The sequence below is a fragment of the Convolutriloba macropyga genome, unplaced genomic scaffold, assembly GCF_964194025.1.
Source record: "Convolutriloba macropyga unplaced genomic scaffold, txConMacr16.3 SCAFFOLD_1596, whole genome shotgun sequence".
NCBI classification, from domain to species: Eukaryota; Metazoa; Xenacoelomorpha; order Acoela; family Convolutidae; genus Convolutriloba; species Convolutriloba macropyga.
The window spans coordinates 2,593-24,793 of NW_027452999.1; the positions used below are offsets into that span (position 1 = coordinate 2,593).

At 49.4% G+C, this 22,201-nt stretch overlaps 2 protein-coding genes across 2 annotated transcripts; one reads left to right on the forward strand and one right to left on the reverse strand.

Moving 5' to 3' along the window:
* Positions 1-16,780: 16,780 nt before the first annotated feature.
* On the forward strand, positions 16,781-18,816 carry LOC142357969 (chaperone protein DnaK-like). The gene is made up of 6 exons (XM_075409450.1): positions 16,781-17,055; positions 17,220-17,387; positions 17,500-17,559; positions 17,731-17,955; positions 18,092-18,295; positions 18,424-18,816. The coding sequence occupies exons 1-6, from the start codon at positions 16,795-16,797 to the stop codon at positions 18,745-18,747; spliced, it is 1,242 nt and encodes a 413-aa protein (XP_075265565.1). The 5' UTR covers positions 16,781-16,794; the 3' UTR covers positions 18,748-18,816.
* A 682-nt stretch (positions 18,817-19,498) lies between these two features.
* Positions 19,499-21,892, reverse strand: LOC142357970 (uncharacterized). The gene is made up of 3 exons (XM_075409451.1): positions 21,325-21,892; positions 20,445-20,593; positions 19,499-20,003 (listed from the first exon to the last, which is right to left on the reverse strand). The coding sequence occupies exons 1-3, from the start codon at positions 21,582-21,584 to the stop codon at positions 19,714-19,716; spliced, it is 699 nt and encodes a 232-aa protein (XP_075265566.1). The 5' UTR covers positions 21,585-21,892; the 3' UTR covers positions 19,499-19,713.
* Between the last annotated feature and the right edge of the window lie 309 nt (positions 21,893-22,201).

Here is a 22,201-nt window from a genome sequence, read left to right on the forward strand (position 1 = left end):
TTTAGTTAGTAGTGTGATGAAGAGATAATACTGGAGCCCGGCACACTCCCTACACTCTGTGTAAATCCGTACGGGGAGCGAGGGAAATCGTGGAAAAAGTAGAAAGTATAGAAACGGGGCGAAGATAGGGAGTAATTTATGGAAAGGTGTGCATGTGCGTGAGATGTACTGTAGTACTACTGTATGATGTATGCAGCGATGCATGGACCGATACACGTAGTACTGTCAATGCGTGTCAATGCGTACTGTCGGCCGACCGTGCCGGCCGGGGAATATATGATATTATATCAATGCCAGACTGCCAGCGTCGTCAGTGGATGCGAGCGAAGAAATAGAGAACCTGCAAGCTGCAGTAACAAGTCACAGTTGTCTAGCATTCCCGTTCACAATCGCAGGTCGTTAAACTGGAGTGTTTTAACAGAACCCAAAGTAAAGGCTACCCGAATTCACGCAGGTTCGCGGAAAACGTTCACGAGCTGCTGGCCGCTGGCTGCTGATACGCTACGCCGACGCATCGGCCTGTCTTACGTGTAGCCGAAACAACAGGCACCTGCCAATATCGAAACAGCAGGCATCGGCCGGCTCGGAAAGCTCGCCGCTGGCCGGGGGCTGATACGTTGAGCCGACGCTTCGGCCTTTAGAAATAGCAGGCACCTAAATGTTGCCGCAGATACCCTCGGCCGGCAGAGACATCGGCCGGCTAGCAGACATCGTCGGCCGGCTCGGAAACCTGACATAACTGTAGGTCCTTGCCCTTGTAAGAACTTAGATTGTAAAAGAAGAAATTCTACGGATTCCAAATCGATTCTATTTATGTCGTGCACTTTCCGGGGATCCCGGAAAGAAAAATCCCGAAGAAGATAGAAATCATGGAAAATGCACGAAATACCGCGTGAAACATGGAAATGACAGGCGAAAAATGAGGAGGAACAGAAAAGTGAAAAAGTACCTCGCTCTACGTGGTGTATAGATGTGGTGGTGGTCACAATTCACATACATATATGTACAGTGCTGGTCACGTACCTCGCTCTACGTGGTGTATAGATGTGGTGGTGGTCACAATTCACATACATATATGTACAGTGGTGGTCACATACTTCATACTCATGCGAATACCCTTTCGAACGTTTTAAAAAATAAAGGGTCTTTAGTTACAGGCTAAGAGGATCCATATAAACTTCTAGGTATAGGACCGAAAAAGAGTGTCGAAACCGTCACCCCAGCCGGAAAAATCCAGGCGTCTACCGTTTTCGACACGATTTTCCGGTAACGACACGTTTTACAGAAATTCTTATTCAGAGTGGAAAAGTAAGTCGGCGTATAAGAACGAAAGCCGGGTCGCGGTCCGCAGCGCGCCCGACCCGTGCTGAAGCTGGCTGACGGTGAGGACGGCAGCTCGACACGGCGCGCGGATGTCGCGCTGCGGAAGCACGTCACGACCAGCCCCTCCCGCAGTTCCTGGGCATCGAAAGCGATGATAAGTAAGAGGACAGCAGAAAAAGGTGAGGATGTGGCAGTTTGGAAGCGTTAAAATTTCGGTTGTGAGTGCTGGGGTGTCCGTGTTAGAAGCATCAGAGCACCAACGCAAAAACACAGAAAGCGGAACAGACACACCAGAGAACAGAAAGCGGAGAACGCCGCTTGATGGGTGTGCAAAGTGGATAAATGCGGAGCATCACGAGTGCATCGGAACGATACAAAAGCGGTGTCAATCATCGCATAGGCCATACCAATCGAGAATGAGAACTATAGATAAAGATATGGTGTGCTCTGTGTGGAAGCACTGAGTCCAACTGATGTGTCCTTCACAGAGTGTACTCGTAAATGTGTGAGGGGATTGTTACAGAGGGGCCGAAGCCGAGGGCGCGGGTCAAGAAAGCGTACTCGTAAATAATAGAAGGATATGTTGTATACTCGTACGAGTGCCAGAACTGTAATTATAAGATATGAGGTATAAACGAGGTACGACTACGACTACTATTGACCGCAGGAATTAATTACCCCCCACACCGGTACCCCCTACATACGGTTAACAACTAGCTAGTCTTAGCGATACCGCGACACATTTATATAAAAATGCAAAACGGACACAGATGTGTCAATCCTCCACCTACAACATATAAGCCCAACCTGACTCCTTATTAGAAGCCAAACGATTTCCTCTCTAAGTAAAACTTGTCGATACACAGGATGTAACGACAAGATTTACAAATAGAGGAACCACGACCACCATATGATCCCCACTTAGTACACGCCCCGCAATACTAAGACAAAATCGGTCGATTCTGATACTACGACTGGTAGCAACACTGGTAGTTTTAAGTATATATATCTATATATCTATATATCTACCTCGTACACACATTGAGAGCATTCATGCATCGACTCGACATTTTATAACCAACCTAGGTACCCTTAGGGGTCTAGGTACTAAGTGTCTAGGCAATCTACGAGTTGTCGATATTCGATAATCGCTTAACACCGGAGAAATGCCGTTTTCGTCTGCTTCGACCGGTAACGGGCGCGAGTTTCTTAACATTCTTAATTCCGATACCGTCCTACCTCGGCTACAAGAACAGTAGCCGGGACGTGCAGCAGCGAGGCTGCGACGAGCTCCGAGCGTTGCCGTGCAACGGGTGCTGCACTGGGAAATCGGACGTGCCTGGAGCGAAAGAAGCGAGCAGACGGATCGCGAGCGCAGCGGAGCACGAGGGAAAATGCATAAACAGTCGCACGAGGGATATAGAAGTGCGAAGCGTTTAGGAAAACTAAAGTTTATAGTTTACGATCGTGTAAATCGGCTGCGGCCGTGCTATAGGCTCTAAAACGGCATTGAAAGCCCGAAAGTGGGCAACAGATGGGCCAGAGTGTATTCGAAAGTGTAAATTACGGAACGTTGAAGCAACGCAACCACCGCACACGGTTTTTATATTGCGTCGCGATGCAAATACACCCATCCTATTATGTATCTTGTACCAACGATCCATCGGTGCGCAGGAGGTCGCTCGCTCCTGCGCACCGATGGGCTGCTGCACGCGCTCCGCGGCACCCGCGTTTTCGACAACTGCACACGGTTGTGCTTCCCGTTGTTTTATACGAGTACTAGTACAATTTTTCCATTCAGGGTAGGGTACGAGTACTCCTACTCGTACTATGAAATCTTTCCGGACTTGTGTACGAGTATGAGTACTGGTACACACCCGCGGAAATTTCCCAGATTGCTTATTGTCGAGAATCTCATTTTTATTTCCCATGTATAAGAATCGCGCAAACCAACCAATTCCTATTCCACCACCCCCACGCACACCTGCTCATATTATTTACGCCCTATTCCTGTCCGTCCTGTCTACGCCATGCCTAGATGTCCTTATACACGCCAGCCCCATCTCCCTATGTCCCGAGCTTGTCGAAACCGCATATTTTGCATTTTGCACATATTCATGCGAATTGCGAATACCCTTTCGAACGTTTTAAAAAATAAATGGTCTCTAATTGCAACCTAAGGGGGTCCATATAAACATCTAGGCCTACAAGCGAAAAAGAGTGTCGAAATTAAACCGTCACCCGAGCCGGAAAAAACCGGGTTTGCATCGTTTTCGACACCATTTTCCGGTAACGACAATATTTACAGATATTCTTATTTACAGTAGAAAATTAAGTCGGTGTATAAGAACGATCGACAGTTGAGTCGCGGTCCCGGTCCCTAGCGCGCCCGACCCGTGCTGACGCTGGCTGGCGATGAGGATTGAGGACCGCAGCCCGACAGGGCGTGCGGATGTCGCGCGACGGAAGCATGCAGCCACGACCAACCCCTTCCGCAGTTCCTAAGCGTCGGAAGCGATGATATGTGAGAGGAGAGCGGAAAAAGGTGAGTGTGTGACACTCAATATCGGAGTGCTGTGTTCTCTGTGTTCCAAGCATCAAAGCACCCACACAAAAAGACAGAAAGCAAAGCAAACACAACAAACAAGAGAAAGCGGAGAACGCAGCTTCATGGCTGCGCCAACTGTAAACAAGCAAAGCAGGGCGAGTGCAATGGAACGATACAAAATCGGTGCTCATCATCGCATAGGCGCGCCATACCAATCGAGAATGAGAACTATAGCTATAGATATGTTGTGCTGTGTGTGGAAGCGCGAAGTTGAATAGATGTGTGGTTCGTGGACAGCTGCACTTGTAAATCGAAGGATACGTTGTGTGCCAGAACTGGAAGGTATGCGGTATGAACGAGTGACTATATTAATTGAAGCATTATCCGTACTCGTAATGATGTACTACTAGTCTGTGACAGAAGCTTGTAATCGTGATGGTCACTGTGCATATCGCACATGCTTGCCCTAAACAGGGTCGAGAGGTCACTTAGGCCAACCTTAGAAGCCAAACGACTTACTCTCTGAGTAAAAGTTGTCGATACAGAGACGGCAACGACAGGAATTACAAATAGAGCCACCACGACCAACCTGTGATCCCCCCTTGGCGCACGCCCCACAACACTAAGACGAAATATGTCGATTCTGATGCTACGACTTGTAGCAACACTCGTAGCACTGCTCGTAGAGACCTGGAGAGAAGCTCTCTCTAGAGAGAGACATCGCTAGGTAGGTACCTAGGTACTCGTACCTACGATCCTGAGTGAGCGGGCCGCGGGCTCAAGCTAGCGTTGAAGTACCCTACCTCAATTTCTAAAAAAAAAAGTACCCTATTTATATATCTACCTCGTACACATATTGAGAGCATTCTTTTATCGACTCGACGTTTCACAACTAACTTAGGTACCCTTAGGGGTCTAGGTACTAAGTATCTAGGCAATCTACGGGTTCTCGATATCCGATAATCCCGCAACACCGGAGAAATGCCAGTTTCGTCGGCTTTGGCCGGTACCGCGCGCGAGTTCCTTATCAACATTCTTAATTTCGATACCGTCGTACCTCGGCTTGAAGAACAGTAGACGGGACGTGCAGAAGTGAGGCTGCGACGAGCTCCGAGCGTTGTTGTGCAACGGGTGTTGCACTGGAAAATCGGCCGTGCCTGGAGCGAAACAGGCAAGCAGACGGATCGCGAGAGGAGCGGAGCACGAGGGAAAATGCATAGACAGTCGCACAAGGGATATAGAAGTGCGAAGCGTTTTGGAAAACTAAAGTGTCTAGTTTACGATCGTGTAAATCGGCTGCGGCCGTGCGAAAGGTTATGAAACGGCAATCAAAGCCCGAAAGTGGGCAACAGATGGGCCAGAGTGTATCCCAAAGTGTAAATTACGGAACGTGCACGCAAAGCAACCACCGCACACGGTTTTGTATTTCGTCGCCCTGCAAAGACACCCATCCTGTTATGTGTCTTCTAGCAACGATCCATCAATGCGCAGGAGGTCACTCGCTCCTGCGCACCGATGGGCCACTGCACGCGCACCGCGGCACCCGCGTTCTCGAGCACTGCACACGGTTGTGCTCAGGTGCTTCCCGTTATTTCATATAAGTTTTTCATTCAGGGTACGAGTAGGGTACGTGTACTCCTGCTATGAAAACTTTCCGGACTTGTGTACGAGTACTGGTACTGGTACACATCGTCGGAAATTTCCCAGGGTTCTTATTGTCGAGAATTAAAGTTTTATTTCCCACGTATAATAATCGCGCGAATCAACCACTTCCTGTTCCACCACCCCCACGCACATCTGCTCATACTATTTTCGCCCTCTTCCTGTCCGTCATCTCTATGCCATGCCTAGACGTCCTTATACGAGCCAGCTCTATCTCTCTATGTCCCGCGCTGGTCGAAACCGCATATTTTGCATTTTGCACATTTTGCAATTTTTGGGCTGAGGCGCCCTAATATATGCGCCTTTAATTACAATACTTGAAAAGCAGCGAATATATATAGCAAATTAAATTAAAATATATACCAAAATTGTTTAGCACAACTGTAAGGGTCAAGGACAAAGGGTCTGAGGCCCAAATATCGTGCACAACACCATTGATAGTAGTCGAGTCAACCATGCTTTGGGGGTGTTGTGCCTAGGGCTTTCATGGGGTTTCTAGCCAAACCCTCTTTCGTGTTCGAGATTTTGGGGCCAATTTCCGTTGTGAGAGTTGCTGTTTCGGCTGCCAGCTCGAGCGTAGCACCTCCCAAACCTTGTCCTTATGGAAGGTAAGTAAAAGGTAACTAGTAGTAGAGCGCGCGTACATATGCCTTGAACATATTTAGGAGCCTCTTGTCCTCCATTTTGCTGTTTCTTGCAGTAGTACGTGCGTTGGGACGGGGCATAAGCACAAATGCTACACTGGCTGCGTGGTTGTTGTACCGTGACATGAGCGATGGAAACCAACCATGAAGCTTGCAATAGCAAGGATACCCTCATCACTACCAACCAATGGGATCTCAGCTATAGGGACGTCGGTGGTGGACGTCCACATCCATGTGTGTGTGTTGCTGAGAGCCAATTATGTCACAGCCAACCCCCTTCCTTCAGCGATTTTTTTAGGGGTCTAAACGTTCGATTTTGGGCCTATAAACCCGGACATGATTCAGAGGTGGGGTCATGAGGAGTTCATTAAAAATGGTTTCAGGCCCATCCGAGCTCTGGTTGCTTTTCTATGATTTTTAACGTAAATAGGATTGGTTTGCCCACTGGGACCAGAGGTGGGCGCCTGGAATTCCTTTTGGAATTCCAGGAATTGGAATTCCTTTGGAATTCCAAAGGAATACCATCCGGCCCAGGAATTCCATGGGTGTGGAACGCACTGGGGGGTACAGACTACAGACTACCCCTGTTGCTCCTGGAAGCTGCAACAGCAACTGTTTGCAAGCAGTATGAGGCTGGTCTAGGGGCTTATAACTCCTTAGACTACCTAGACTGCCTCTGACATGCACCATGGACATGCATTTTGACTCTAGGAGGGCTTGTATGCAGTGAATGCACGGCGCAATGAATAGAATGCGGCTGCCAGCCCTCCCGCTGCCCTCCTACCTCTGACCCGCTCACCCTGCCTATATCTCGTTATGGAAAGTCGATAGCCATTGAAATCCCTAATTACAATGGTTTTGTATTAGAAAACTGTGAGGCCAACTTGTTGGTCTCTCAATCTACCGGGGAGTTGGTTATTAGCTACGCCCAATTGCTGCCCCGCCCCCCAGCCGCCGGTACAACTCCTCCAGGCTAGAGTGATCCCCCGCACCCTGGGCTTGGGCAACACCCGTCTGGGGTGGTTGTGCCATAGTCGAATACATCATTGATGATGCTGCACTCATGTTCGGAGCCACCTGGCCTAGTATGGCAGCCATTCTATGAGCATGGTTCATAGCAATTTATTGTGCCCGCTCTTGCTTGTAAGCATTTTGAGCTGGTGCACTCCCATCATGACCCTACTAGCCAGTAGCCTGGCCAGTGTCTCTTCCCTGGGGCTGCCGGTTTGTCCGGCCCTTACCTCGATCTGTGGTTCCCGGGGGCCGGGCGGCTCGCGTACTGTTCACTTTGCAGCTGACGCCGGACAGACGCCAGTGATCTGCAGGCAGTCCCCGGACCCCGTACCCCCTCAGGTTTGATATCGACTCCACAGGCTGCCACGTAGCCTCTCCCCCAACTGCGTCGTACGTGTGAAATTCCCTTTCCTGGAATTCCTTGGAATTCCTCAAATTCCTGGAATTCCTGGGAATTCCTTCTGACCCCCCCAAGGTATTCCTTGGAATGGACCACCTCTGACTGGGACGTAGTGGGTACAACACAACTCTGCCCCATGTCTCTCGCTATGCAGCACCCCCTCCCCTAAAGTCACCCAATCGCTCAAAATGGCCCCCAATCCTATTGATTATAGATTTCCTCAATCATCCATGGCCATCCCCCTATCTCATTCCCTGCATCGAGACTGTAGCGCCTTGCCGTGTACCCAACTCTGTTTTCTGGGTGGCCAACATGACTACCTAGGCAGTACACCCCCACCCAAAAGTTTCTACTCTTAGACAATTGGGACTAAAGTGTATATAAACTGCCACACGTGCGGATTTTTGGGCATATTCACAATCCTTAGACAAAAACTATTCCACCAATGTGTCGTACTACCCTTCCAAAGGGCATACACCCTCATGCTTGACGATTATCTATGGAGCAGGAAATGCTGCTAGGAGCATGAGTCAGGATTGGGAGCTAATTATATGTTGTAATGCCAGCAGGCCCTACTCATCATGCAGGCACGAAACCACACAACCACATAGGTAGTGTGAAACTACACGATGTCTTGTTTCTTGAACACATGCCCAACTTCCAGGGGCCCCTAGGGATGCCTTCCATATTGCTTACCCTAAACAGTCACGAAAATATTAGCTTGGAAATCTCGGATTTTTAAAGAAAACCTTGCCTCAAGCCATGCAATCACGAATGGGCGATCGTTACAAGTGCCATTCACAAGCACACTCATGGAGGGTGTCGTGGCACCCTACATACCCTATGAAAAACCCTGCCCTTTGTACTAAACTGCTCGAAAGGGCTTGCTAGGGTTTGCATTTTCTGTAATTTGTCCCAATGCCTATGCCCCAGTTTGCCCCTAGTACATCCCTACCTCGCTTCATAGCGACACCATGGCCTAAGCCTAGGCTAGTTACTTGCCATAGGCTGGATTTCGGTCTCTAAGGATGGCATGGGGGGCTAGCATGCAAAAGAATTAAGTGGGGATGTGTTGTACTTGCTTTTTCCCCACGCCCGCGTCCGACGTCCAAGTCCAAGTCCACGTCTCACGAGATATTAAAGGTGTCATAGGTAGGAATCGAACCTGTGACCTCTAGCCTAGCGAGGGTAGTAGCTTGTCGCGCTACCAACAAGCCTAGAGTTGATTAAAGCGACGAAAGCCGAATTTTCGAATATATACAGTATCTGGAAAATCGAAAATTTGAAATTATGAGTACCTACTCTGGTAATCATACAATTTCGTACCTGCAAGTACGCCTAAGTACTACTTGGGACTGAGGTCGTCGCATGATGTACGAGTTTCCTAGGATTATAAAGTATTGGTACTAGTATGGTGGGGCGAGTTTGGTACATACAGTAAATTTGTGTTTGTGTTGACCTACATGTACACTAGGCAAAGGGTCACCAAGTCTAGACATGATGGGTTTTGATGCAAGTGTTGAGCCTAGACAGAGTATCATGGTGTTTCTAGCTCGATTACAAAGTTTCATATGTTAAATCCTAGTTTAGATAGGCCAAACGCTACTAAGTTCGTCCACACTAATACTAAGAGGTAGAAACTTTTGGGTGGGGGTGTGCGGGCAGTATAGGGTTTGCCTGAAAGAAGGCTAAACGTCCCTAACAAGGAAAGCAATCATGCACATTGGATTCCTTGCACGAAATGCAATCCAATGCATGCTCTTATGCCACAAAATTCGGTCATGGAGATTACCCTAGTGGGTACTTGTATGCCTCCAGGCCCCCGTAACAGTGCGGGCAGTATAGGGTTTGCCTGAAAGAAGGCTAAACGTCCCTAACAAGGAAAGCAATCATGCACATTGGATTCCTTGCACGAAATGCAATCCAATGCATGCTCTTATGCCACAAAATTCGGTCATGGAGATTACCCTAGTGGGTACTTGTATGCCTCCAGGCCCCCGTAACAGTGCGGGCAGTATAGGGTTTGCCTGAAAGAAGGCTAAACGTCCCTAACAAGGAAAGCAATCATGCACATTGGATTCCTTGCACGAAATGCAATCCAATGCATGCTCTTATGCCACAAAATTCGGTCATGGAGATTACCCTAGTGGGTACTTGTATGCCTCCAGGCCCCCGTAACACCCCCACCCAAAAGTTTCTACTCTTAGACAATTGGGACTAAAGTGTATATAAACTGCCACACGTGCGGATTTTTGGGCATATTCACAATCCTTAGACAAAAACTATTCCACCAATGTGTCGTACTACCCTTCCAAAGGGCATACACCCTCATGCTTGACGATTATCTATGGAGCAGGAAATGCTGCTAGGAGCATGAGTCAGGATTGGGAGCTAATTATATGTTGTAATGCCAGCAGGCCCTACTCATCATGCAGGCACGAAACCACACAACCACATAGGTAGTGTGAAACTACACGATGTCTTGTTTCTTGAACACATGCCCAACTTCCAGGGGCCCCTAGGGATGCCTTCCATATTGCTTACCCTAAACAGTCACGAAAATATTAGCTTGGAAATCTCGGATTTTTTAAGAAAACCTTGCCTCAAGCCATGCAATCACGAATGGGCGATCGTTACAAGTGCCATTCACAAGCACACTCATGGAGGGTGTCGTGGCACCCTACATACCCTATGAAAAACCCTGCCCTTTGTACTAAACTGCTCGAAAGGGCTTGCTAGGGTTTGCATTTTCTGTAATTTGTCCCAATGCCTATGCCCCAGTTTGCCCCTAGTACATCCCTACCTCGCTTCATAGCGACACCATGGCCTAAGCCTAGGCTAGTTACTTGCCATAGGCTGGATTTCGGTCTCTAAGGATGGCATGGGGGGCTAGCATGCAAAAGAATTAAGTGGGGATGTGTTGTACTTGCTTTTTCCCCACGCCCGCGTCCGACGTCCAAGTCCAAGTCCACGTCTCACGAGATATTAAAGGTGTCATAGGTAGGAATCGAACCTGTGACCTCTAGCCTAGCGAGGGTAGTAGCTTGTCGCGCTACCAACAAGCCTAGAGTTGATTAAAGCGACGAAAGCCGAATTTTCGAATATATACAGTATCTGGAAAATCGAAAATTTGAAATTATGAGTACCTACTCTGGTAATCATACAATTTCGTACCTGCAAGTACGCCTAAGTACTACTTGGGACTGAGGTCGTCGCATGATGTACGAGTTTCCTAGGATTATAAAGTATTGGTACTAGTATGGTGGGGCGAGTTTGGTACATACAGTAAATTTGTGTTTGTGTTGACCTACATGTACACTAGGCAAAGGGTCACCAAGTCTAGACATGATGGGTTTTGATGCAAGTGTTGAGCCTAGACAGAGTATCATGGTGTTTCTAGCTCGATTACAAAGTTTCATATGTTAAATCCTAGTTTAGATAGGCCAAACGCTACTAAGTTCGTCCACACTAATACTAAGAGGTAGAAACTTTTGGGTGGGGGTGTGCGGGCAGTATAGGGTTTGCCTGAAAGAAGGCTAAACGTCCCTAACAAGGAAAGCAATCATGCACATTGGATTCCTTGCACGAAATGCAATCCAATGCATGCTCTTATGCCACAAAATTCGGTCATGGAGATTACCCTAGTGGGTACTTGTATGCCTCCAGGCCCCCGTAACAGTGCGGGCAGTATAGGGTTTGCCTGAAAGAAGGCTAAACGTCCCTAACAAGGAAAGCAATCATGCACATTGGATTCCTTGCACGAAATGCAATCCAATGCATGCTCTTATGCCACAAAATTCGGTCATGGAGATTACCCTAGTGGGTACTTGTATGCCTCCAGGCCCCCGTAACACCCCCACCCAAAAGTTTCTACTCTTAGACAATTGGGACTAAAGTGTATATAAACTGCCACACGTGCGGATTTTTGGGCATATTCACAATCCTTAGACAAAAACTATTCCACCAATGTGTCGTACTACCCTTCCAAAGGGCATACACCCTCATGCTTGACGATTATCTATGGAGCAGGAAATGCTGCTAGGAGCATGAGTCAGGATTGGGAGCTAATTATATGTTGTAATGCCAGCAGGCCCTACTCATCATGCAGGCACGAAACCACACAACCACATAGGTAGTGTGAAACTACACGATGTCTTGTTTCTTGAACACATGCCCAACTTCCAGGGGCCCCTAGGGATGCCTTCCATATTGCTTACCCTAAACAGTCACGAAAATATTAGCTTGGAAATCTCGGATTTTTTAAGAAAACCTTGCCTCAAGCCATGCAATCACGAATGGGCGATCGTTACAAGTGCCATTCACAAGCACACTCATGGAGGGTGTCGTGGCACCCTACATACCCTATGAAAAACCCTGCCCTTTGTACTAAACTGCTCGAAAGGGCTTGCTAGGGTTTGCATTTTCTGTAATTTGTCCCAATGCCTATGCCCCAGTTTGCCCCTAGTACATCCCTACCTCGCTTCATAGCGACACCATGGCCTAAGCCTAGGCTAGTTACTTGCCATAGGCTGGATTTCGGTCTCTAAGGATGGCATGGGGGGCTAGCATGCAAAAGAATTAAGTGGGGATGTGTTGTACTTGCTTTTTCCCCACGCCCGCGTCCGACGTCCAAGTCCAAGTCCACGTCTCACGAGATATTAAAGGTGTCATAGGTAGGAATCGAACCTGTGACCTCTAGCCTAGCGAGGGTAGTAGCTTGTCGCGCTACCAACAAGCCTAGAGTTGATTAAAGCGACGAAAGCCGAATTTTCGAATATATACAGTATCTGGAAAATCGAAAATTTGAAATTATGAGTACCTACTCTGGTAATCATACAATTTCGTACCTGCAAGTACGCCTAAGTACTACTTGGGACTGAGGTCGTCGCATGATGTACGAGTTTCCTAGGATTATAAAGTATTGGTACTAGTATGGTGGGGCGAGTTTGGTACATACAGTAAATTTGTGTTTGTGTTGACCTACATGTACACTAGGCAAAGGGTCACCAAGTCTAGACATGATGGGTTTTGATGCAAGTGTTGAGCCTAGACAGAGTATCATGGTGTTTCTAGCTCGATTACAAAGTTTCATATGTTAAATCCTAGTTTAGATAGGCCAAACGCTACTAAGTTCGTCCACACTAATACTAAGAGGTAGAAACTTTTGGGTGGGGGTGTGCGGGCAGTATAGGGTTTGCCTGAAAGAAGGCTAAACGTCCCTAACAAGGAAAGCAATCATGCACATTGGATTCCTTGCACGAAATGCAATCCAATGCATGCTCTTATGCCACAAAATTCGGTCATGGAGATTACCCTAGTGGGTACTTGTATGCCTCCAGGCCCCCGTAACACCCCCACCCAAAAGTTTCTACTCTTAGACAATTGGGACTAAAGTGTATATAAACTGCCACACGTGCGGATTTTTGGGCATATTCACAATCCTTAGACAAAAACTATTCCACCAATGTGTCGTACTACCCTTCCAAAGGGCATACACCCTCATGCTTGACGATTATCTATGGAGCAGGAAATGCTGCTAGGAGCATGAGTCAGGATTGGGAGCTAATTATATGTTGTAATGCCAGCAGGCCCTACTCATCATGCAGGCACGAAACCACACAACCACATAGGTAGTGTGAAACTACACGATGTCTTGTTTCTTGAACACATGCCCAACTTCCAGGGGCCCCTAGGGATGCCTTCCATATTGCTTACCCTAAACAGTCACGAAAATATTAGCTTGGAAATCTCGGATTTTTTAAGAAAACCTTGCCTCAAGCCATGCAATCACGAATGGGCGATCGTTACAAGTGCCATTCACAAGCACACTCATGGAGGGTGTCGTGGCACCCTACATACCCTATGAAAAACCCTGCCCTTTGTACTAAACTGCTCGAAAGGGCTTGCTAGGGTTTGCATTTTCTGTAATTTGTCCCAATGCCTATGCCCCAGTTTGCCCCTAGTACATCCCTACCTCGCTTCATAGCGACACCATGGCCTAAGCCTAGGCTAGTTACTTGCCATAGGCTGGATTTCGGTCTCTAAGGATGGCATGGGGGGCTAGCATGCAAAAGAATTAAGTGGGGATGTGTTGTACTTGCTTTTTCCCCACGCCCGCGTCCGACGTCCAAGTCCAAGTCCACGTCTCACGAGATATTAAAGGTGTCATAGGTAGGAATCGAACCTGTGACCTCTAGCCTAGCGAGGGTAGTAGCTTGTCGCGCTACCAACAAGCCTAGAGTTGATTAAAGCGACGAAAGCCGAATTTTCGAATATATACAGTATCTGGAAAATCGAAAATTTGAAATTATGAGTACCTACTCTGGTAATCATACAATTTCGTACCTGCAAGTACGCCTAAGTACTACTTGGGACTGAGGTCGTCGCATGATGTACGAGTTTCCTAGGATTATAAAGTATTGGTACTAGTATGGTGGGGCGAGTTTGGTACATACAGTAAATTTGTGTTTGTGTTGACCTACATGTACACTAGGCAAAGGGTCACCAAGTCTAGACATGATGGGTTTTGATGCAAGTGTTGAGCCTAGACAGAGTATCATGGTGTTTCTAGCTCGATTACAAAGTTTCATATGTTAAATCCTAGTTTAGATAGGCCAAACGCTACTAAGTTCGTCCACACTAATACTAAGAGGTAGAAACTTTTGGGTGGGGGTGTGCGGGCAGTATAGGGTTTGCCTGAAAGAAGGCTAAACGTCCCTAACAAGGAAAGCAATCATGCACATTGGATTCCTTGCACGAAATGCAATCCAATGCATGCTCTTATGCCACAAAATTCGGTCATGGAGATTACCCTAGTGGGTACTTGTATGCCTCCAGGCCCCCGTAACACCCCCACCCAAAAGTTTCTACTCTTAGACAATTGGGACTAAAGTGTATATAAACTGCCACACGTGCGGATTTTTGGGCATATTCACAATCCTTAGACAAAAACTATTCCACCAATGTGTCGTACTACCCTTCCAAAGGGCATACACCCTCATGCTTGACGATTATCTATGGAGCAGGAAATGCTGCTAGGAGCATGAGTCAGGATTGGGAGCTAATTATATGTTGTAATGCCAGCAGGCCCTACTCATCATGCAGGCACGAAACCACACAACCACATAGGTAGTGTGAAACTACACGATGTCTTGTTTCTTGAACACATGCCCAACTTCCAGGGGCCCCTAGGGATGCCTTCCATATTGCTTACCCTAAACAGTCACGAAAATATTAGCTTGGAAATCTCGGATTTTTTAAGAAAACCTTGCCTCAAGCCATGCAATCACGAATGGGCGATCGTTACAAGTGCCATTCACAAGCACACTCATGGAGGGTGTCGTGGCACCCTACATACCCTATGAAAAACCCTGCCCTTTGTACTAAACTGCTCGAAAGGGCTTGCTAGGGTTTGCATTTTCTGTAATTTGTCCCAATGCCTATGCCCCAGTTTGCCCCTAGTACATCCCTACCTCGCTTCATAGCGACACCATGGCCTAAGCCTAGGCTAGTTACTTGCCATAGGCTGGATTTCGGTCTCTAAGGATGGCATGGGGGGCTAGCATGCAAAAGAATTAAGTGGGGATGTGTTGTACTTGCTTTTTCCCCACGCCCGCGTCCGACGTCCAATCAAGTCCACGTCTCACGAGATATTAAAGATGTCATAGGTAGGAATCGAACCTGTGACCTCTAGCCTAGCGAGGGTAGTAGCTTGTCGCGCTACCAACAAGCCTAGAGTTGATTAAAGCGACGAAAGCCGAATTTTCGAATATATACAGTATCTGGAAAATCGAAAATTTGAAATTATGAGTACCTACTCTGGTAATCATACAATTTCGTACCTGCAAGTACGCCTAAGTACTACTTGGGACTGAGGTCGTCGCATGATGTACGAGTTTCCTAGGATTATAAAGTATTGGTACTAGTATGGTGGGGCGAGTTTGGTACATACAGTAAATTTGTGTTTGTGTTGACCTACATGTACACTAGGCAAAGGGTCACCAAGTCTAGACATGATGGGTTTTGATGCAAGTGTTGAGCCTAGACAGAGTATCATGGTGTTTCTAGCTCGATTACAAAGTTTCATATGTTAAATCCTAGTTTAGATAGGCCAAACGCTACTAAGTTCGTCCACACTAATACTAAGAGGTAGAAACTTTTGGGTGGGGGTGTAGGCGGTACAACTGTAGTAGGCCCCTAGGCTTAGGGTTCATAGGTTTCAGAACGGGACACATCATGATGTTGAAATGGTATGGCCCTAGTAAAACCTATGTTTCTGGGACTGAAACCCTAGACTGGAGTATGCAATTGAAGTTATGCTTGAATTGGCTAAAAAGGGGCCCCAGACTTTTGTGGAGGGGTGTATGGTAGCTCTCACTGCCCTGTGTCACCACTCAAGATTTCCAGGCTGCAGTACCGACTCGATTGAGACGTCAGGACGACGCATAGGGTATCACGGCAGCCGTACTGCGGAACTCCGGCCTCTCGGTAGAGCACGGATTGCTGCCCAGCTACATTCGATAATAACGTGGCGGCGCTGTCGGTGATCAGCGTTCTCAAGATGGTGGGCCCTCTGTTTTCTGCCGGGACAACGTGTCGGCCTGTGGAGGTTAGGATGGCTAGCGAGACCTCTCGCCAGCGCTGGTCGCCCTGGTCAATGTGGGGAAGTTGCTTCAGGCGGACGACGCACCCCGTCAGGTCCCTGGGTAGATACAAGCCGCCGCATGCAGAACGTCTGCGTGTGAGAGTAACAGCAGAGCTTCCTCCAAGACTGCAGCCGGAAAGTCAGCCAGCGGTTGGGATTGACCTTGGAACCACGAGTTCTGTCGTAGCTGTGATTCAAGAGGGCAAGCCGGCTGTTCTGGCGGACGACCTCGGACGCAAGACCATGCCGTCCATCGTGTCGCTTTCCGCACAGGGTAAAGACCTACCGTTCAAACTGTGTACGGTTCGGTGCTGTGTGGTTGGAAGCAGTACCTGCCCGGAAGGAAGCACAGCTACCTGAGCCATATGGCCCACCTGTCCCCTAGCACACCGAGGAACGTACGATGCGTTGTGTTTTGTGCAGACATGTCCACACGTTGTCATGTTGGAGGAATGCATGATGCGTCACGCATGTTTTGTGTACAAGTGTCCATGCACGATGTTATCTTGGCCACATGCGCCCCAGTCCTTGCAACCTTCCACCTACAGAGGCTTGAAGTATGAGACCGCGGCGCTTGCATGAACTAGGGGAAGAGCTTGTGGGTTGGGAGGCGACGCTGCCGGGTGAATCACTCCCTGAGAACACGTTGCACTCGGTGAAGCGTGTAATTGGACGGCAGTACGCGGATGTACACGATCTGCTGGGCGTCCTCCCGTTCACGTTCCAGCCTGGGCCTGATGATAGCGTAGTGCTGACCTATGAGAAGTCCAGCAGTGGGGAAACTGCTTCTAGACATATCCATACAATCACTCCTGAAGAGGTGGGTGCCTTGCATCGCCAGCGCATTAGCCACACGTTCTACATTTCCTGCAGCATGATACCTAGGCTAATACCTCCTCCCCTGCCGTGGCTCCAACCCTACAACACAATCCACACACCTACCCTCCACTTGTCTCACATATGGCATCATGGGCCGCACTCCAGGTGTCTGCAAAAGTGCTGTCCCCGTTGCTGCAGCGGGCGGAGGCTGCGTGCAAAAGCCCCATTGAATCCGCCGTGATAACCATCCCGGCCCACTTCGGTCCTGGTCAAAAGGAAGCAACAATCAGGGCTGGGCACCTGGCAGGCCTGAAGCATGTAGAACTGCTCCAGGTAGGTATTTTTCCACGAGGGGGGTTCTTGTACGGGCACAAACTGAAGTTTGTGCGGATTTGTTCCAAACAGCGCGGATGTGAGATGATGCTTTGTGATGACCCCTGCATAGGAGCCAGTGGCTGCGGCAATGGCCAGTGGACTCGGAATGGATCTGGAAGACGCACACACGGTGGGGCTCCCCAATCTCTCCCAACCCTCTGTATTGTTCCTGCTTTGTGTCCTGCACAGTTGTTAATACCAATTTGTTAAGGTAGGCAAGCTGATAGAAATGTTAGCTTCCTGGATCTTCAGCGGGGATCAATGCACTGGTAGCTGCTGACCAGGCTTTCCTGTTCTCCAGATCCTGGTCTTCGACCTTGGTGGTGGGACGTTTGACATCAGCATCTTGGACAGCTTTGAGGGCATTATGGAGGTGTTGGCAACTGGGGGTGACTCGCTGCTGGGTGGGGACAACTGGGATGAGGCAATGGTTGCCTGGGCTTATCAGACGATAGCAGAGGATTCAGAAGAGTTGGATACCCAGCGGCTGCGGCACCAACTGCGCACTGCGGCTAGAAACGCAAAGGCATGTGCTGCATCTATGTGCCGCCATCATTTTTGTTACCCCATGCTGTTTGCCCACTCATCCACAAGAATAGTTGGAACTCCAGGTGCGGTATTCGAAAGCTAAGCGGCGATGCAACCTGGGGCTGTGTGAGCAGGAACGACTCTCTACTGTAACAGAAACGCAGCTGGAGCTTCCTGAGAATTACCGATCTGCTATCCCCTCCGTTACGCGGCAGCAGTTCCAGGATATAACCCAGCCACTGCTGGAAAGGCTTTGGACTCCAATGGCAGCTGTAGCTGCTGATGTGATGCTGGAGTGGGTTAAGAAGCCAAGTTGGGTGGGGGATGAGGTGCTGAAGGTGTGTGTCACTGGAGCCTGACTGCACTTGGTTGGTCTGCGTCACGAACTGCATGGGATCGCGCTGTAAGTTTTCGTTTCTTGGCTTGACACTAGCCACGGTCGCTAAGAGGATTTGTCTTGCTACAGACATCTGCCGAGTTGCTTGGAGGAAAAAGCAAAGGGGATCTCGTGGATGTTGTGCCAGACAAGTATGCACCCCCACCTCGCCGAGTCACTCATGTGGTCCTTGCCGGGGCTGCCACCAGGATGCCCGCTGTGCTGCAGCTTGTGGAGACTGCCACTGGCATCTCTCCGTCCTTGGAGGTGGACCCAGAAGATGCTGTTGCTCTTGGCGCTGCTGTTCATGCTGGGCTACTGACTGGTCAACTGCTGGGAGGCGTGGAGATGATGGACGGAGGCTATGTGGCAGACCAACACGGAAGAGCAACGGGCCTCGGGACAGTGGAATAAAATCACACAAGGGGGCAGCAACACTACCTTCCCTCCACCATCACCATCCGCACACGCGCGTGACACGGCTGCCCCATGTTCACACTCGTAGTGGTGTTTCAAAGTCAATTCCAGCAGTTGTTAGTACACAAACATTCATGCATGCCCTTCGTCTCTACGTTCACGTAATCCAGCTATTTACCTGTTGGCCATTACCAGATACAGCTTCAGCAGTACACACCATCAACCTCTCTATACGAAAAGCTTCCAACACGGTCAGAGAAGTTTTCTTGTGTCTTGCGGCCAGGTTGGGACGCATCACCGAAACTCAAAAGCATCGTAATGTTGTGACACTCTTCGTCATGCATCCCCTTCCTATTGCTCGACTACACTTTGATTTCTTTGCCCAGCAAGCAATCAAACACCGGAGCTCTCGGAGAGGACCTGATACTACTGCATTCACCAGTTACAATCCCTTCTGCACACACCGTTTTGGAAGCATTAGTGCCTTCGATGCCTGAGTTGTATCATGAGGTCTCTTAGCGAGCATGATGTTGTCATGATGAGTGTGTGAATCAGCAGGCCAATATTGGTGTACCCACCCCGTGCCACCTCCCATGCCCAGCTGGAATTCAAGAGTTGGAGAGCAGAGGAGCTGCTGGCACAACTCCCAGCAGACAAGAAGTGCATATGAGTATCAGAGTGGAAAGGGGGAACATTTGACGAACATTGCAATGCATGGTCATGCAGAGACAGAGACTATGATTGAGCCTTTTAGATACATAGAGAAAGCAGTAGCAGTAAAGCTACCAAACATGGCAAGCCTCCCCCTGCGCTAACATAGCAAGAATTGGTAGTATACAAAGCAAAACAAGGGAACGGGTAGTACTACATACAGACAGAACTAGGCTGTAGGGTATGCCGTGTGGGTGTCAAAAAGGATGTGACGACAAAGACTGAGTTCAGCAAGATGGCAGGTAAATCTGCTCAATGACTGCTGGGAAGTGGTGGGCCACTCTCGGACTGACGGTCTGACTGGTGCCGATGGACTTCTTTGAAGTCCCTGGTCTCTGCATCAAATGTGTATAGCTTCCCCTCCTGGTCATCGTCATCATCAGACGGTGCCCAGGGAAACCTGAGGCTGTCGAGCAGGATGGTGCCAACAGCACGAAGGCCCATCATCATGGAGGTCCCCACGTTCCAAGCCAGCTCGAGAAGCATCAGAATCGACAAACCAAGAACCATAACCATCTGGGTCAAACACTTGCGGATCAGGCCTGCAGAAACATGTTGAGGGCTTGTATCAGTGTGGCCAGTGTTGTTCCTTTTACGTTCGTGTTAATGTTTCTTGGAACAGGTGGCGGCACAGATATACCCTCAGTCCCAATGGATGCAGCTGTGTGGTGAATGCCTTGATTGGTCGGAACAAAGCTGGGTGTTGTTCATAGGAACTGCTGTGAAGCGAGAAACGACCACGGTGCGGCATATGAAAAAGCCGTGGTAGGCCACGCTCTGATGTACTCATGAAAAGGCCATGAGTGAACCGACAAACCTGATCTACCACAACCATCCATGGGAAGCTGCTGAGCTCAATCAGTGAGACAGGAGTGGCTGTACTTGGGGTGGTAAGGCGCACTGGAAAGAGATGCGAAACCTGCAGGTGGTGACAAAAGAGGATGCGGGCATCATGCCCTGGTTTGGGGCAAGGGGCGACTCACCTGGAAGATCAGGGCCTTTGGGGAGATGTGCCTCCAGGTCCACGACAGTATCCAAATACTGCTCTACTCTGTTGCCATCACACCCAAAACTAGAGTAGCAGTCCTCCCGGGCTTTGCCATCAAGGATGGTACATGCATCACGGGCCTCCCTGAGCAAACGGAATTTGCATGTCAGGGAGTCTGTCCTGTTTCCCAGCACCCTCCTGTTGGCAATCCCAACAAAGGCAAGAAGGAATAATAACTGAACTTCAAAGTCTGTCAGAAGAGGGAAAAGAATTCCAGACAGAGGAATGTGGATGGCTGCGAGTTGTGACAGTCAGTCGGAGCACGACATCCTTAAAGGAAGCACAGTTCTGCCTAGCTGCAAACCTCCTCTATCGCTCTCGTATCGACTGAACACTCCACGAGAAAAGGGGGGGGGGGGGGGGGCAAGAACGGGAACGATGGGACCCAAACCTGCCGGATGTTGTGTTTGGTTACTAAACCCATACCTACAGCTGCTGCTGCTGAGGTACACGGCCGGACAACTGCAGCACACGCCCGACTATGACCCGCACCGACAAGGCCGACAGCACGCTTGGCAGACTCCCTTTATCACTGCCCTTCCGGCCCGAAAACCCCGATACGGAGGACCATCTCGCAGAAAGATTCGTGAAGTAGGCGAAGAATCAATGCATGTGGATGAGAGTGAAATTTCTCGGGAGAGATTGCCACCCGTATCGGAACCGGGGCGGACACGACTTGTCTGCCCAGTGGAAACGTCACTTGGCGCGGCGGCAGGTCCTTGATCGTGTGTTCGGGTTCGGACAGCAAGGTACGATTCCTTCGTTTCGACGGGTGTTACGGTGGTGTATGCAGGGCGGGGAGCTGGGTCGCTCACTTGGCTTCCTCGACGCTGCAGGGCCTGCCAGGGAACTTGTCGAACACGCGCCGGTCGTTGCTATCTGCGGAAGCCCCGGAGGGCGAGGGGCCCTGCCCTCGAGCCCGGCAACGCGTGCCCTCCCTCCCGATTTGGTGTTGGCCGTGGCACTGCCAGAACGGGGAGGAAGTCCGGTTGCTTGGCCCCACGGTCAGGCCTGCAACACAAGTCGGGGACAGGGTGGGATAGAGCACCCTTGCGCTCGCTGTAGCGAGGTGCATCTCGAAGGATTCGTTCCACTGGGGATCCGGGTCGACTGAGCAACAGGAGCTCTACCGGAATCTTTTCGAGAGTACGTCACCCTCGTGCAGTCACCTGTGCTCCAGGCACCGAGTAGGGTATCGAACTGACTCTGGGCGGAACCGACACAGACACTTGCTGGTACGGTACGTAGTTCCTCCGACAGTATCCGTGAGGTTGGACAGGAAACACGGGGGCGCGACCGGCTCTAGGGGGGAAGAAGTCTGCGATGCCTGATTTCCAAATACAACTAGCGATAGTGCAAATACATGAAGGACTATTGAGCGACTTCGCGGCAGTCACTGATCTCCTACTTCCAACTTGATGTCGCACGGCCGCTCGGCCCAAGACGTTGATCTCGGTGCACAGACACCAGATCGATATACAGCTCGAGATCGATGCATTCGGCCCGTTGCTGTCCACGTCAGGAGGACTGATTACGTCAGGCCAGGCCGGCCGGACGTTGCTTGTCGGTTGGGCCAACAGACCGTCGGGGTACTCCGTACGAGTACTGTAGGCGCGTTATCTACCGTGATCGTACTCTTACACTCTTTTGGCTCGCTCGCTCTCTCCCTCCCTCTCTCTCCAGTCTCTCTCT

What these genes read in the sequence shown, in the direction of transcription:
- LOC142357970 (XM_075409451.1), bottom strand. Translation starts at nt 21,584, where the DNA reads ATGCACCTCGCTACAGCGAGCGCAAGGGTGCTCTATCCCACCCTGTCC. An exon ending in TGCAGCGTCGAGGAAGCCAA is followed by an intron (nt 20,594 to 21,324) that starts GTGAGCGACCCA and finishes CCGTTTGCTCAG; the next exon opens with GGAGGCCCGTGATGCATGTA. An exon ending in CAAAGGCCCTGATCTTCCAG is followed by an intron (nt 20,004 to 20,444) that starts GTGAGTCGCCCC and finishes ATGTTTCTGCAG; the next exon opens with GCCTGATCCGCAAGTGTTTG.
- LOC142357969 (XM_075409450.1), top strand. Translation starts at nt 16,795, where the DNA reads ATGAGACCGCGGCGCTTGCATGAACTAGGGGAAGAGCTTGTGGGTTGG. An exon ending in ATACAATCACTCCTGAAGAG is followed by an intron (nt 17,056 to 17,219) that starts GTGGGTGCCTTG and finishes GCCGCACTCCAG; the next exon opens with GTGTCTGCAAAAGTGCTGTC. An exon ending in ATCTGGAAGACGCACACACG is followed by an intron (nt 17,560 to 17,730) that starts GTGGGGCTCCCC and finishes CCTGTTCTCCAG; the next exon opens with ATCCTGGTCTTCGACCTTGG.